The following is a 16,288-nucleotide window of genomic DNA, read 5'->3' as shown; positions in this document are numbered from 1 at the left end:
GGGCTCAGCCCAGAGGACCCCCGTGACGACTCTTTAAAATTAAGAGGCCCACATGAGTACTCAAGTCTGAACACATAAATAACCCATCAATCTAACAGCAACATAAAATTTGCACTGCGGCATTATTTATGATACTGAATAATTGGAAACCAAAAGGTCCAAGAGTTGGGCAAGATTTAAGTAAATAATGATATATTCAAATGATGAAATACAACAAAGGTATTAAAATGTTTCTAATGGCATGGGAAATGCTTATAGTAAATGTTAAGCAAAACAATAATAATGTAAAATTATTATATGGTATAAGCTCAACTAAAAAAATAGATGATAAGGATTATGGTAAAATATCTTCTGTATTATTATACTTCTTCATACTTTCCAATGCTTTTATCATGAATATGAACAACTTTCATAGTCAGTAAAAATAAAGTTTTTCTTTTTTAAAGACACAGCATCTAATGATAATAAATACAAGGACTTCTCCATTTCCTCACTCCCCAAAACTCCATAAGACAAAAAAGAACTAGTCTGGGAGTCTGTTCCTATGGCAATAAATCTCTCTCTCTCTCTTCCAAGCCCTATTTTCACATTGCCCATAATTTCGGACTTTTGATTAGAGTCACTTGTGTCAGGCTGCTTCTGTTCACAGACTAGGCTCAGAACCAAGTCAGAGTGCTCAGAAGAGGAGCTGGGTTGGAATCCTTTTATCCCAACACTGCATTTAGTGGAGCTTCCTTTCTATCATGTACGAGCTGAGAACGTTAATACAGTAGCCACACTGTAGGAAAGATATTTTCTTGAATTTTGCCTTAGTCTGACACAGTTACTCTAACCAAACTCCTTATGCCTACCTACAGAGAGACAAAGCCCAACCCCAGTTCCAAACAGCTATTCTTTTAGTAAAAATGTTTTTCAGCACAGCAGAATGGCTTGAATCTTTTAGTTCTCTTCTTTCTCAAATCAGCTGCCATACTTAAATTTGTTTCCACTAGCTCTGTTGTTTATAGCTATTTGGCGGGGGGGGGGGGGGGGAAGCACCATGGTGAGAACAGGGAGTTTCCTTCCTATTTCTCATTTGAGGGCTGTGTCAAAAAAAAAAAAAAAAAAGACACCATGACAGCCACCACCACTCCGAGCTTTATACTATAGCATAAGATGTTATCAGTTCACAGAGAACATTCTTGAAGAAATTATTTTTCAAAGGCATAAGAACAAAAACCACCACCTAAACAATACATTAAGAAACATTTTTTAACTCAAAGCTAGAAACACTGGAGGACTCATTTCTAAATCCACACATCAGGGACTTCCCGCGAGGCAAGAAAAGAGGAAGTTAAACAGAAAACTTCCTGATGGCACTTCAGGCAAATAAGGTGAAGTAATATTGTAGGCTTAACATGTAAACCCACATCTAAAGATGTAATGTTCTGGGTTAGAAGCTTGGGGACTTATGGTCTTTCCATCACTAGCAACTGCTGCAGAAGACAGTGTGGCTAAATGAGAAAAAGAGAAGAAAAGGTGCTCTATTTGCTCAAAAACACTGAGCTAGGATGGGCTTATCAGCTACAGTTGAAGGCAGGTCTCTCTCCCTCTGCTTTACTATTTTCAATACATCATAAAATGAGAATGTTTACACATTTGGTTTTTGGGTGAGGAAAAAGGATATGAAGCCTGAGGGGGCTTGGTTCTCATATTTCAGATAAAGAAATTTCTTTTTGAAATCTTAGACTTGAAGTAAAAAAGTGTTAACAAAGCATTCTCCAAGTGGGCTTATGAAAGCCAGTACTTTCTAAATAAACTGTATCCTATGTGTAATGAAAAGCAAACCAGAATACCTATACGAAATACACAAATTTGGGGGAAAGAAGGTTATGGCCAATAAAAAACAGTCAGACAATTACTTAACATTAACTGAAATTGAAAAGAAACAACAATAAATAAAATCCTATTACTACATACTGAAATGTTACAAGGGTGGGATGTCAGAACAAGTTTCAGTCACACATGAGGGAGATGAGCGTGGAGGAAAGAGTTGGACGAACTGAAGACAACCACCAGGGAGACCTTACGCTGATGGATGGCCACAGCTGAAGGTGGATTTGGCTCATCTCTGGGGTTTTCCACTGAGGGGAGACCTGCTATTCAGCCATCAATGGACCGGCATCCACAAAGCCTGTGAGGAAATACAGGATCCAGAAGAGTAGGGTAGGGAAGAAGAAAGTTTGGGAAAGGGAAGCGTCAAATATAGTAGTGGAATATTACCATTAAATATGAGGCTTCAAAAATGCATAGATGTACCTCTTAAGTTGAAATACACTGGCTAAAAAGAACTGGTACTCTGGGAAGCAGTCTGATATACTTTTTGAAATACCAAATGACATTTTAATTACATCTGTGAAATGTAGCTTCACAGATACATAAATATAACTTGCCAAGAAGTTAATTTGGGGGGAAAAGAGAAAAACAATGAAAACTCAGCTATTTTTACAGTTTATAACTTTGCTCAATGAGAGTTCTTTATCTGTGGCCTTCACAGAAAATAGCCTGAAAACAAACATAGTCACACTCCACTAAAACCTCTGCTGGCCTAGTTCCGTTCCATTAATGTAGCAAGGGCCCAAATGCAGATGACCTGATTGACAAAAAAAGCAATTCCAGAAGTGCTGAACTTATACCATATAACTCATTAAACATTTTTATAGTCAAGAAAACTACTTGAAACAACCTGGGAAGCTCTGTCTTTAAGCTGAGCGGCAGCAACATCCCTTAAAACACGTAATATTTCTCAGGTCCAGTGTAGAAAAAAATAGATCCAGTGATCTCACCTCGCTTGCCTAGTGACAGCCTATGTGAAGTTGTGGGGGGTGAAGAGTGTTAAATGCATTAAAATGGTGTGTGGCACAAGGAATATTAGCTCTACCACAGTTACTCTAACGATTAAGCAAAGACTAATCTGTATCATGTCTTAAGGCTGCAATTGTCAAAATTCTCTTGGTACATCTTATGTGTCACTGACTCGAGTTGTCCAGACGTAGGAGGGACAGGGTAGATATATCATGCCTCAGGCTTCCCAGAATTGACAGGGTGGGAACTTATTTTCTGAGTAACCAAATGATAAATCACTCCTGGCAGCAGCCAACAGTCAAGCGTAGGTTCAACAGAAGGCAATTTGCCTAGTCACACACCCTAATTATATAGGCTACAACTGAATTGTTATATTACTTCCTAGGACTAATTATTGTTTCAGCAACAGTTAAGATCTTTTAGAAGCACGTGAGGTTGTATCTGCCAGAAAAACCCTCTTATCTCTTGTCCAAAACAACTATTATAAGGGGAAAGAATTATATCCTGGAGATTTTGTAAGTACTTCTGTGCCTTTGCCTGTTTGTGCTCAGATCTAGCCTTGCTTTTCTCTGTATCACAGGGAACTACATTTCCCAGGCTCCCTTGCGAACTGACTTCTGCATAAGTCAATGGGAGGCACTGGCGGGGACAAAGCGGGGGCGGAGGGGCGGAGGGAAGCCAGGGTAACGCTCCCTCTCTTACTCTGCCTAGGATCCAGCTGTTACCCAGACGGCTTGTCTTTCCATTATTCTGGCTCACATCAGATGGCTCAGGCTTCTGGCCTCTGATGACGCCAGCACGTTCTACGGTCCTTGGGGGCATAGCAGCTCCCAGGTGTTGCTAATCTCTGGGTTGCCTCACCAGTCCCCAGTTAGCTTCTCAGTTCTTACATCACCTATGTAAGCTATTCCCTATATTAAATTCTATCTGCTTGTAAGACCTACAGTGGTTTCTATTTCCCTGACTAGTCCCTGACTGGTATAGCCTTCAAAACATATTTTAAAACTTATTTTTCAGAAAACTAATAGCTTTCCTAAGAATTAAACAATTATTCAGGTACTCTGTAAAAGATTTCTTCTAATAAGAAGCCAAAGATTTACAGATGACAAAATTCATTCATTCAAACAAATACAGACTGAGAGTCTGCCCTGTGCCAAACACTGTTCTAGGTGCTGAGAATACTGTAGTGAACAAAAACAAGCACCAACCCCTGCCCTCATGGAACTTGTACTCTAGCGGACATGTCAATTGTGGCAAAGTACGATCCAAAAAATTAACTGATACAGGAAGACTGCTTTAACAATAGAGGAATTAGGGAAGAGTGAATCCTAAGGCGTTCCACTCTACACACACTTGGTTCCTACCTTTTCAATGTGGTATGCTGAACTATCACATTCCAGGGATCAATACAAACCTTCTTCAAAGTTATTATCTACTTAAACTGGTCACTTGCTCAAAAAGAAGTACAACTGTGATGAGGATTTAAGCAGCCAAAATAACAAAAGTTAGGCATTATACCCTTAAAATGTAGAACATATGTGTGTTTTATGCAAATTCTTGGTTGGTATCTTCTTCATGGGGGATATTATTTGGAGGCATTGAGTCTGGCTCAATGTAATTTTATCCCTTCTCTATGGCACAGGAAGAATCCATCAACATAACATACAAAGCAGCTGCGATATTTATAATGAGTGAAGGGTTGCAGTCACCAACTGCATGACATTATTTCCAAGATGGAATTTTCAGGTAGAAGAACAAAACCAAACAATGACTCATGTGGCAAATAGTGATATAGATAACTGTGCCCAAGAAAGCTGCCACCTACATACCATAATGACATCAGATGAAAAATGCAGAAAGAAAGTTGTTTTCTGCTTTACACGGAAACAATATGTTTGCTGAAAAGTGTATCGAAAGATGTGGCTCCAACTACCTGTGTGTGATCCTAAGCACTGAGCAACTAAGAACATGCATCAAATGTTCAAAATGATGGCCTGCTTGAGCATAAGAGCATGATCAGCCTCAGAAATTAATGCCATTAACTCCAGAAATGACATAAATCTATTGCTGGCATTTCACTAGGCTTTTCTAAGATAATTTAGTTTACCCACGAACGTTTTTTAATATATTTCCCTGACGGTCTTGTGGGCACAGTACTCAGGCCTTTCTTACTGTTCAACAATTAGGAAGCATTTCATGTCTGCAATAATTATAATTCCACTTGAGTAGCTGGTGGGCCTCCAATGCTATGAGCTTCTTACACAACAGGACTCTAAAGCATAATGCATATTTCTAATCTCCATGCTGCAGAGCAAGTCAACTGCACAGCTAGGACTTTGACCTCATTGGCTCCTGTCTACCTGTCAAACCTTACCTCTCACCGCTCTCCAATACGTCATCAAAATATACTAAAGAATCCCCTGCCCTCCCCTTCATACACACACACACACACACACACACACACACACAATACAGCTCGCCTTGGAGCCTCGGCTCCTTCTATTTCCTCTGCCTAGAATGCAAAGTGCCCTAAATTTATTTGGCAAACTTACACTCACCCTTTAAGACACAGCCTAATTGTCTCTTTAAAGCCATGACTTCCAAAGCCAGATTTTTGGCCTTCTTCAATGCTTTCCTTTCTCCCTGTATACAATGCCATAATGATAATTATTACACTGCACCATTTATCTGTTTACACATCTGCTTCCCCACTAGACTGTAAAATCCTTGAGGCCAAGGACTCTATCTTTTAATCTGTATATCCTGGTACAGGTCCATGGGAGCAACAATTAAGAAATCAAAAAACGTATTACATTGGGCAGATCTTCTGCAAAAGACCTCTTTAAAGTGTTCAAAAGCAAATATGTCACCTTGAGGACTAAGGTGCACAGAACCCAAGCCCTGATATTTTCAATCACTTCATATGCATGTGAAAGCTGGACAATGAAAAAGGAAGATGGAAGAAGAATTGAAGCATCTGAAATATGGTGTTTGGCAAAGAATACTGAATATACCATGGACTTCCAGAAGAATGAACAAATCTATCTTGGAAGAAGTACAGCCAGAATGCTATTTAGAAGAAAGGATGGCAAGGCTTCATCTTACGTACTTTGGGCATGTTATCAGGAGAGACAAGATCCTGGAGAAGGACATCATGCTTCGTAGAGGGTCAGTAAAAAAGAAGAGGAGCCTCAGTGAGATGGACTGACACGGTGGCTGCAAGAACGGGCTCAAGCATAACAACAATTATAAGGATGGTGCAGGACCGGGCAGTGTTTTGTTCTATTGTACACAGGGTTGCTATGAGTTGGAACCAACTTGATGGCACCTAACAACAACAATACCCTGGTATAGTATCTGACACAAAGTAGGTGCTCAAGAAACATTTTCTCAATATAAGTACCATGGGATCTCAGACTTGTAAAGAGTTCTCCCTAAGGGATATGGCCTTTTATATTCTCTCTCCAGCTGCTACAAGATTATATTTAAACACAAGGAGAATGAATAGGAAAGTATCGCCCAGGTAGCAGGCTTAACACACTGATATTAAAAAGCATCCTAATGGGGACTTTGATAAATTAGCTTCGGTAAAACTGTGTCAAACTCACCACAACTGTCAGAGTTAAGGTGCATTAGCCGTAAAACCTCAGAAAGTTATTTGATCTTGGTTCGAAAAGGCCTTTAACAACTAGAAATAGAAGGAGAACTCCTTATGTTCTGACGGCATTTTTTTTTTTTACCTCTCAAAAGGTGCCAAAAATACAGCTAAAATAATTAAAAATTGATAGGAAGGTTCCTGTTCCAAGGAATGATATTTAACAAGCAATGATCTAGCTATTGACAGAAAACAAATGTAAAGCAAAGCTAGATATCAATTTACAGGGGTTAAAATTCAGTACTACGATTAGAAAATTTCTATACAAAGAAATTCCCTGATCTAACATTTCACACAAGTTTGGGAAGTCAGCAAACATCCAGAGACCATCCTCAAGGGTACTATGAAGAACACCTGCAAAAATGCCAGAACCCCCTTATAAAGGAAATGGTTTTGGCTTAAAGACTAGGGAATTACTGAGTGAGTCATTCCAAGTGTGCCTTTCAGTAATCAGAGGATTCAAGGGAATAAAGTGGGTTTTTTTTAACTTAAGTTGACTTGGAATTCATTTGGAAAGCAAGGCTCTGAACTGTTGAGTCAATTTATTTTATCAATTTTCTATAAAACAACAAACTAGTTTTACCAACTTTCTATATAAGAAAAACAGCGACGATGCCAGTCTCCCATCCCCCTCAACTAGGCATCTTAACCATCCAGGTCTCCATCCATTACATAAGCAAGTTATGGTAATACCAAAAGGAAATATGAAAACCTTACAGCATTAAAGATTTTGTTACCTTCAGAGAGTCACTCTGAATTAAATTAGAACCCAAGTCAGAAAGTGAAACTAATAAAACCAAGATAAAATAAATGAAATCAGGAATGGTAATTATAATGCTTACATTTGTATAATACTTTTAGTTTACAAGGATCCCTGGTGACACAGTGGTTAAGAGCCTGGCTGCTAACCAAAGAGGTCAGCATTTCGAATCCGCCAGCTGCTCCTCAGAAACCCTATGGGGTAGTTCCACTCTGTCCTATAGGGTCACTATGAGTCGGAATCAACTCCACAGCAATGGATTAGTGTACAAGGCACTTTGATTTTTCAAACCAGGAAGATTAAGCTGGGAAAGTTAAGTCGTGTACTGAAGGTCACACAGCTACAATAAGTAGAGTAAAAGAGTTTAATTGGATATTCCAACATCGAGTCTACAGACCCTCCCACTACTCTGTTTCCTTGCCACCTGAAAGATGGGCTTATGTGTGCTATGTACGGGCCTAGGATACTTTCCCAGATGCCCTAAAGAGAACAGATATATTCCAAATCACTTAACTTCATCTTAATATTCATCTTTGAACTTAATTAAGATAGCCTGGGTATATATAGCCTTAGAAAACATCTTGAAAGAATGAAAAAGCTCTTCAACGCACATGGAGAGGGAATCTTCATGCTGTCCATGTTATACTGTTGACTGAAAACACCATGTATCAAGAACTATGGTTAGTATGCTACTATTTGCATAAAAGCACTGTAAAGGAATATATTTAAATGTAGTTGTTTGTCTACGCATAGATTATCTCCTAAAAGTAAAAAATACTACTATTAGTTACTTCCAGGGAAGGGAAATGGTGGCTGACAACTTTTCACTGTGCATATTCCCTTTTGGACCTGTTATGGATTGAATTATGTCCGCCCAAAGTATGTGTTGTAAATCCTAATCCCTATGCCTGTGGTTAGAATCCCATTTGGAAATGGGTTGTCTTTGTCATGTTAATGAGGTAGGATTAGTGTAGGATGTATTTGAAATCAATCTCTTTTGAGATATAAAAGAGATTAAACATGTGAGCAGAAGAGAGATGGGGTAAAATGGATTCCAAGACACACTGAGATCTCCAAGGAACTGAGGAACAGAAGCTGAAAAAAGACAAGGACCTTCCTACAGAGCTGACAGAAAAAGCCTTCCCCTAGAGCCAGCACCCTGAATTTGGACTTCTAGCCTCCTAAACTGTGAGAAAATTACTTTCTGTTTGTTAAAGCCACGCACCTGTGGTATTTCTGTTGTAGCAGCACTAGATAACCAAGACAGGACCTTTTAAATTTTGAAACACATGAAAGTACTATCTTATCAAAAAGTAAGTTTAAATTAAAAATATATATATATAATGGGGGTTGGAACAAAGGCAGAGGTTAGGTAATTTGACGTGAAACATGTCAGAGACAGGATGTAGTAGAATAGGTGACAGGTAAACAATTATTACAAAGTTCCTGTCAGACTCAAGAATTCCACGTGGTGGTTTACAGTTCAAGACCATCAAATTTCTTCTATTCTAATTGTTTGCTTGTTAAACTGCTCTCAATTTCTAACAAACATTGATAGCGAGAAAGGAGTATCCCAATAGTGGACACAAGTATTCAGGTCATTAGAAAAGTAGATCCCTTCATGGTAAATAAGATAATGTCTAGTTTAAGCTACAGTCTCTGAAGAGGTTGTTTATGAGTTATTTTAGGTACACTGATAAAATCTGGAACTGCAGAGCTAAATACCAAATCTTGGACCAGTATGACCCCACTAAGGGTCTACCCAAAAATGGAATTTGATGTTAACTAGCCAGAGTCAGGCTGACATTTCTAGAATTTTTAATATATTTATCCTCTATTCTATCACTAGTTAAATCAGTCCAAAAGTTTACCTCAAAGGCCACATTAACTTGAGGGCTTCGGGTGATGAAGAAATACCATCTGTGGGCCTAGCGCAAGTGACAGCATTTTTAAAAGGGCAGTATCAAAGCAGCTTTCGTTCCTACACTAGAATCACTCTAATGGCTCAGATGTCCCAGAAACTGGTGACTGTGCTCCAAAAAAAAAAAAAAAAAGAGAATTAAAAACCCCAGAATCAACAAAACTTCTAACCATAAAGAGAATACATGTTTGTTCTCTATTCTGATATTCAAACTAAAAACCAAAACCAAACCCGTTTCCACTGAGTCTATTCAGACTCATAGCGAGAGACCCTTTAGAACAGAGTAGAACTGCCCCATAAGGTTTTCAAGATGCTGCTGGTGGATTTGAACTGCCAACCTGTTTGGTTAGCAGCCATAACTCTTAACCACTGCACTGATTAATAAAGAAAAAATCACTCTTAAATATAAGATTTTTAAAGAAGAGTCACTGTCGAAAAGTTATTTTAGAACTTTATAAAAATACCTGCCCACAGGTCTGTAGTCCAGGGGTACACCATCTGAGTTAATACTAATGGATTAACAATCACTCAGCAGGTTCTATACAGTTAGATCTCAATTATCTAAGTAATAAAGGGCATGACATATACAGATAAAAAACTCAAACCTAAACCTCATTTTAGCCAACAGTTTTTACTTCCATGATCTGATAGCTGTTCACATGATCACTGCAACAACAAAAATTAGAAAAAAGGTGGGGAGCCGGGATGAATGAGAGGGTTTGAAAGAGTGGATGAAGGGGCTAGATAACTCATAACTAGACAAATGGAGACTTCACCAACTGTCTTATTTAACTGAATTGAGAGATCACTCACACACTGTCGTCTCATTTGTAATACAATGGCCAAGTAACTGAAGCCAGCAAGCTAAAATTTAAAACTAACTTTTGAAAAGGAATTGTTTCAGGAACCAGGACAGCAGTTAATGATAAATGAACTGAGTAAAGTTTACAGTCAGCAGCTACTAGTTCTCACTAAGAATTAACTGAGGTCTCATTACCTGGGTAATGCTATTGATAAAGAGGAATGGAAAATCTGGAGGAAGTGGTGAATCAACCTCTCTCTCCCACATGCTAGATTTTATTAGAATATGAGTAAGCATGAGAGTGGTATGAGAAATGGGGGGGGGGTGTCATTAATCATCAGAATGGCCTCTGACTTCCCAAATGCACCAATGTTCACTCCAATAGGTTGCTTCACTATAACTGTCAACTTGAGGACATAGGGACTATGAGTAAAGCATGTGCACTCCTAATCTTTAAAACGGGTCTTCCAATAGATCTACAAGATCTAACAAGAATCAACTCTAGGAAATTAATCTGCTCAAAATAAACTGACTCTAAAGTACTTTTTAAAATGAATTCTCGCTAATGCAAAAATTCCGGAAAGAACTCATAGAGACTTGCTTTCCCAATGGACCACATGCCATTTACCTATTGGTACCTATTGGTAAAAAAATATATATATATTGGTAGAGGTCACTAAAACACAGTACTCGGTGCCTGCATTGATGTATCATTCCCCTGTTCTCCTCACATAACATTATTTTTCTAAAATAAAAGGTATTTATATGAAAGCATCAAGTATATATCTCCTTTCTCAATACAGATAAATAGAAATACATTTGAATCTTTGTTTTATACTATATGCCCAATATGATGTATGGCAAACAACACTGGCAAAGCCACTGCATTATGAACAAAAGTAAAATAACAAAAACCCATGGCCATCAAGTTGATTCCGACTCATAGTGACCCTACAGGACAGAGTAGAACGGCCCCTTACGGTTTCCAAGGAGCGCCTGGTGGATTCGAACTGCTGACTTCTTGCTTAGCAGCCGCAGCACTTAACCACTATGCCACCAGGGTTTCCAAAATAATAATAGTCCCCAAAACATAACTCTTTCTCCTCAGCCAAAGGGAAAAGAATTTTTCCAACTCTCCAATTTTATACCAAAGAATTCAGAGAGAAAATAGGCAACGAAATATTTATCAAAGCTTGTATCTCTAAATTTTGAGTGCAAACATTTCATCAATAATCAAGTTTCCCTATCGTATTTATTTTTCATTGTATCAAACCATGAATCTTCCAGGGTACAGAAAACAAAGGCTAAATGGTTCTTCCAATTTCCAGTGAACACATTTCACCTTTAGAAGTGTAACCATCACGAAGCAACAAATTCAGTGCATCTCTTGCTTCCTTCTCTTCACTGATAGAAGGGATCCTGCACTACAGTCCAAATCTACTAGTTTCCACCACCACACACGCATTAGGCCTCTCCAACGCACTCCACAGCCAGGGCTAGGCTGTCTAAGAAATCCGCACTGTGTCACTGCACGAGGCAGTTTCCCACCGACACATCCAGGGAGAAAGGCATCTGAGCCCTCTGTCAATGACAGAAGTAGCTGCTAACCAAAGAGCAAGGCAGCAACAATCGCCACCTTTAAAGATCATTTAAGCAGTTTTTGTCCTCGTCATCTCACTTCCCTCCACCCCCCCCACACATACACACACACACACACTCACACACACGCGCGCGCGGCACACACACACACACACATTGCAGTTCATCACCAGGTTTGCAAGTGAGCGGCCGAGAGCTCTGAGCTACCTTTGAACTGACAGAACTCATTCAGAGCCCTGAAATACTGACATTCTCGCCGGCACACACCACGCCGCCACCACCGCCACCACCGCCACCACCACCCCGCCCCCTCTCTCGCCCTCGCAGCCTCTTCCCACGCCAGTCGCCGAGCTGCAGACAGCCGAGCAGCTCATCAGCAAGAGGAGCACGCTACTATTTAAAGAGGATTTGGGCGGCCTAAGCTCCAGAAGCCCCCTCCCTACACAGGCCGCCCCCACGGCGCGGCCCGGAAGCTGGACCCCTCGCCCGCCGGGAGAGATGCGCTACCTTTAGACTGGCAGTCTGCACAAAACTTGTTATCCTCTTCCAGCAGCAGGTTGGCCAGGACCGCCTGGTACCGATCCACGTCCTTCACCGACTTGCCTGTCATGGCCAGGGTGCCGGTGGAGGAGGCAGAGGGCTATGCGCCCTCCTCGCCCCCAAATGCCCCTGCCTCAGTCCGGGTGTAAGAACTCTCTGTCCCCCGCCCAGGGGCACCTCCTGAGCGGGGGAGAGCTCTCTCCTCAGACCCGGTCCGGAGTCCCTTCTTTGGTCAGCTCCTCCGGACCCCCACTCTACAGCCCCTCAGCGCGGCGCCCCCTGGCGGCTTAAGGAAAGGCCAGGGTCCAGAGGCGGCTGCTGGACCAGGGCCCCTCAGCCCAGGCAAAGGGCGCTCTAGGTGCTCCTGAGTGCAGGGCACAGAGATGGCCCCCCGACCTGCCTATCCGCGGGCTGTGGGTCCCGCGCCTCGGTTTCCCTGGCAGCTGTCGCCTGCTCTGCCACCACCTCCGCCGCCTACTTCCGGCAGCTCTTCCCCTCCACCTCCACCCAGCCCAGCCCGCGCATGCGCCCCGCCCCCACCGCTTCGCACTGGGCTCTTCCCTGGACTCCGCCTCTCAGGAACCAATCCCGGGAGGAGTGAGGGGCGGGGACTGACGGGGGGCGGAGGGAAGAGTGGACACGCCCCCTGAATGTCCTTGGAAAAGAATGAATGGAGCCTGGTAGAAAGGGAGCGCAGGGAGTAGAAGAAAGTGAGGGAGAACAACTAACATTTTTTGAGCTCCTACTTTGTGCCAGGCACTCTGCTAAGCGCTTTACACGATTTTCCCCAATTAATCCTTACAACTTTATGAGTTAAATACTTATCATCCTTATGTAACCTGATGTATCATCCTTATGTACCCTAAAACCCTCCAGCTTATTCTTCCATTTAGAAGGGACTAAGCCTCTAACTCAGAATAAGGGGAACGTCACACCCTTCCCCAAATTTCAGAGGATTCTGGTCACCTCTCACTTAAAATGCCTGCTCCCACTGAATTTTGAGTCCCCCTATTCATCAGCTTTCCTCTTGGGCTACTGCCATTTTTGGACATTGTTTTGCCTGGTTCTAGATTCTTTCTTTCCTTAAATTCCCTCCGTAAAAGTGCAGTTTTGTGTAAAAGGCCTTTACTAAAGGTTAGGGGGCGGGAGGAGATTACAGCATAGCACAGAATAGGCAACTATTTAAAAATGAATATCAAACATAATTGTCCAAATCCACCCCTCCTATAGAGAATTTCTCAGTGGCTGTCCTTTTCCTTAGTGATCTATCTCCCAAATGGCTCATACATTCATTTGTTCATTCACTGAGCAAATTGTTACCAAGAAACTTCTCAGTAACAGGCACTGTACTGGAAGAGGGGAGAACAACATGATCAAATTTTCAGTTTTGTAAGATCACTCTGGCTGCCATGGAAAGAATGGATCATAGAAACTGGCAAGATTGGATGCTCAGAATTTTCTTGCCTCTTGTAAATCTCTCTTCTCCATCTCTCTACTTTCTCCCAAGATCAGGATTATGTCAAAATCTCTATCTCATCAGAGGAAAGCTAAAATTTTCTATTACTTTATTAAGCAGAACAATTTCATTCTTCTCCACCTAGACCTCTCCCTTTCTATCTATTCCCAAAGAGACTTGCCTTTCCTAAACACACAAGTTCATTAAGGTGTTTTGCCTAAACAAAATATTAGTTCTTTCTCTAGAGGAACTTTGCCTTCCTCCTAAGCTAATTGTCCCAACCTGCAACCAGTTTGTAATAGTTTTTCTTACCTTAACGCCCATATTATAAATGAGCAAACTGAAACTTTAAAGTATTACTAAACAACACTCTCATCTAGTAAGTAGCAAAGCTGGGATTTTGACCTAGATCTCTGTGGTTGTAGAGCCTTAATGTTGTCAGGGAGTTTGCTTATGTCATCTGCTGTGATCCTCAGAATAACCCATCAAGATAGACATCACCATATGTGTTTGTCAGTTGATGAAACAGAGGCTCAAGATTACCCAGTTAATTGTGGTGATTGTACCTTAGTTCAAGTCCTCCTCATCTTAACACCTTTACTGTGCAAATCCTGTCTTAGTCTAATCCTAGTTAAATTGATCCCTTGCACTGTCACCATTGTTAGGAGAACTTCCTAAATAACAAAGCTAATTGACTCATGCTCTTCTGCTTAAAATCCTTCAGTGGCTCTCTGTCACCTATGACCAAACCCAGTGCCATCGAGTCGATTCCGACTCATAGCGACCCTATAGGACAGAGTAGAACTGCCCCATAGAGTTTCCAGGGAACCCCTGGCGGATTCAAACTGCGGACCCTTTGGTTCGCAGCCATACCACTTAACCATTACTCCACCAGGGTTTCCTCACCTATGACAGTGCTTCTCAAATTTTTGCACTTAGTAAGAAACACCATAGTCTTCTGGTTAAGCACACAGACTATGGAGCCAGAATGACTGGGTTTAAATCCTCAGCTCTACCACTTACTTCTGTGTGACTTTGAGCAGGTTACTTAACCTCTCTCTTCCTCATTTATTTCATCTATAAAATGGGAATGATGATAATATTAGAAGTACCTGTGAAATCTCATAAAGTCTTTCTTGAAGACAGCTTGGTCGGCTTTTGAATCTCTTCCTCTAACCATAGGGGCTCAGGCCCAATTCCAGGGACCTGAGGAACTTGTGTGTCGGAGTAGAACTGTGCTCCATAGGGTTTTCAGTGGCTGATTTTTCAGAAGTAGCTCGCCAGACCTTTCTTCCAAAGTACCTTTGGGTCAACTCAAACTACCAACATTTCGGTTAGCAGCTGAGTGTGTTAACTGTACCACCTAACAACTCCTGCATGTCCACAGGTATATAATAATGACCAGGAATCATTCATGAACGATCAAATTACAACAATGTAATGATGCAGAAGAGTGGGCACCTGTATCAGCATTTTCTACATTTTCAGAGTGTAGGAGAGACTGCGCAAGTATACCTGGGCAGGTCCTAGTCCAGGGTTCCCCATAGCATAATGATAGAAAATTGCCCCCAACAAAGCATATCATCTGGAAATAGCAGAACTCTGGGGAAAAACACAAGATCCTAAAATCTACTGCCCACCCCTCTCCACCCTGTTCTGTGCCCAGGGAGCCAACTTCTATGGAAGGTATCAGCTTGACTCCCCTGCATATTGGCTTCTGGTTGGATTCAGCCAATGGGAGGCACAAGCAGGAAATCAGAGAGCAGGAGGAGAGAGAGGTTGAGTTATTTATTTCCTCTGCTCACTCCCTGCCTGGCTAAGCCACTGCATTCCTCAAGTGACAGCCAGAGTGCCTGTTGGTGGCCATCTCCTACAGCTACGGTTCTTACCAGGTTCTGATAATACTCTCTCCCTTTGCCCTTTTAGACTTTGGAGATAACCGCTTTCTATTTAATGTCCCTTGCTGATTTTCTTTAACCCTACCTATGCTTTGTAAAATGGTACCTTCATTAAACTCTCTTCAGTTGCCTCTTTTGCATTGACCATATGCTTCCTGTCGGAACCCTGACCAACTCACCTCCCGTGTGCATTTTGTCAAAAATGAGGCAGTAAATCAAGAAAGGGGAAAACACAAAAATCCAGAAGACAGGGTACTCAACACAGGAGAAAGATAAAGGCTATTCCCAGCATGATGGTGAAGGGAAATTCCAGGATGACCGTTATGCAGCAGAATGCCTGGTACAGATTGGAGCAGGAGGAGAGAAGTTTTAGAGTGGAAAGTGCCAAGAAAAAATGAAGTTTGTAGATCAGCTGATGTGTTAGACCTTCTTAAGCAGGAATTCTCTTCTGGCAGAGAACTGGGAATGAGTTAATCATAGATTCATAGATAAATCATAGATTATTAAGCAAATAAAAATGAGAGCAATTATTGGTTCCAAGGAAAACAAAAAGTTTAACCAGAAAATAATGGAATAAATGAATACAAGAATCAGCTGTGCGTAACACTTGTTGTTGTTAGCTGCCACCTGGCCACCCCCAGCTCATGGCAACCCCATGTACAGCGGGATCCGACCAATGTGATCCATAGGGTTTCCGCTGGTGATTTTAAGAAGGAGATCATCATCACTTTTTCACCAGTCTGTCTTAGTCTGAAAGCGCCACTGAAACCTGTGTCAGTAACACGTAAGCCTCTACTGACAGGTGGGAGGTGG

At 41.4% G+C, this 16,288-nt stretch overlaps 1 protein-coding gene across 2 annotated transcripts in view; it reads right to left on the bottom strand.

Annotated features, from left to right (window-relative positions):
- The window catches only part of SMAP2 (small ArfGAP2), a 56,309-nt gene extending 43,708 nt beyond the window's left edge, over nucleotides 1–12,601 (bottom strand). The window contains exon 1 of one of the 2 annotated variants that reach the window (XM_003415527.4): nucleotides 12,089–12,601. In XM_003415527.4, the coding sequence (XP_003415575.1) occupies nucleotides 12,089–12,191 (103 nt within the window). In that variant the 5' untranslated portion in view covers nucleotides 12,192–12,601. The remainder of the gene's footprint in view (nucleotides 1–12,088) is intronic. The other variant, XM_064281788.1, reaches the window with a different exon arrangement.
- Nucleotides 12,602–16,288: the final 3,687 nt, after the last annotated feature.

The sequence above is a fragment of the Loxodonta africana genome, chromosome 3 (assembly GCF_030014295.1).
Source record: "Loxodonta africana isolate mLoxAfr1 chromosome 3, mLoxAfr1.hap2, whole genome shotgun sequence".
Lineage (NCBI taxonomy): Eukaryota > Metazoa > Chordata > Mammalia > Proboscidea > Elephantidae > Loxodonta > Loxodonta africana.
This window is presented reverse-complemented; position numbering and strand designations above follow the sequence as displayed.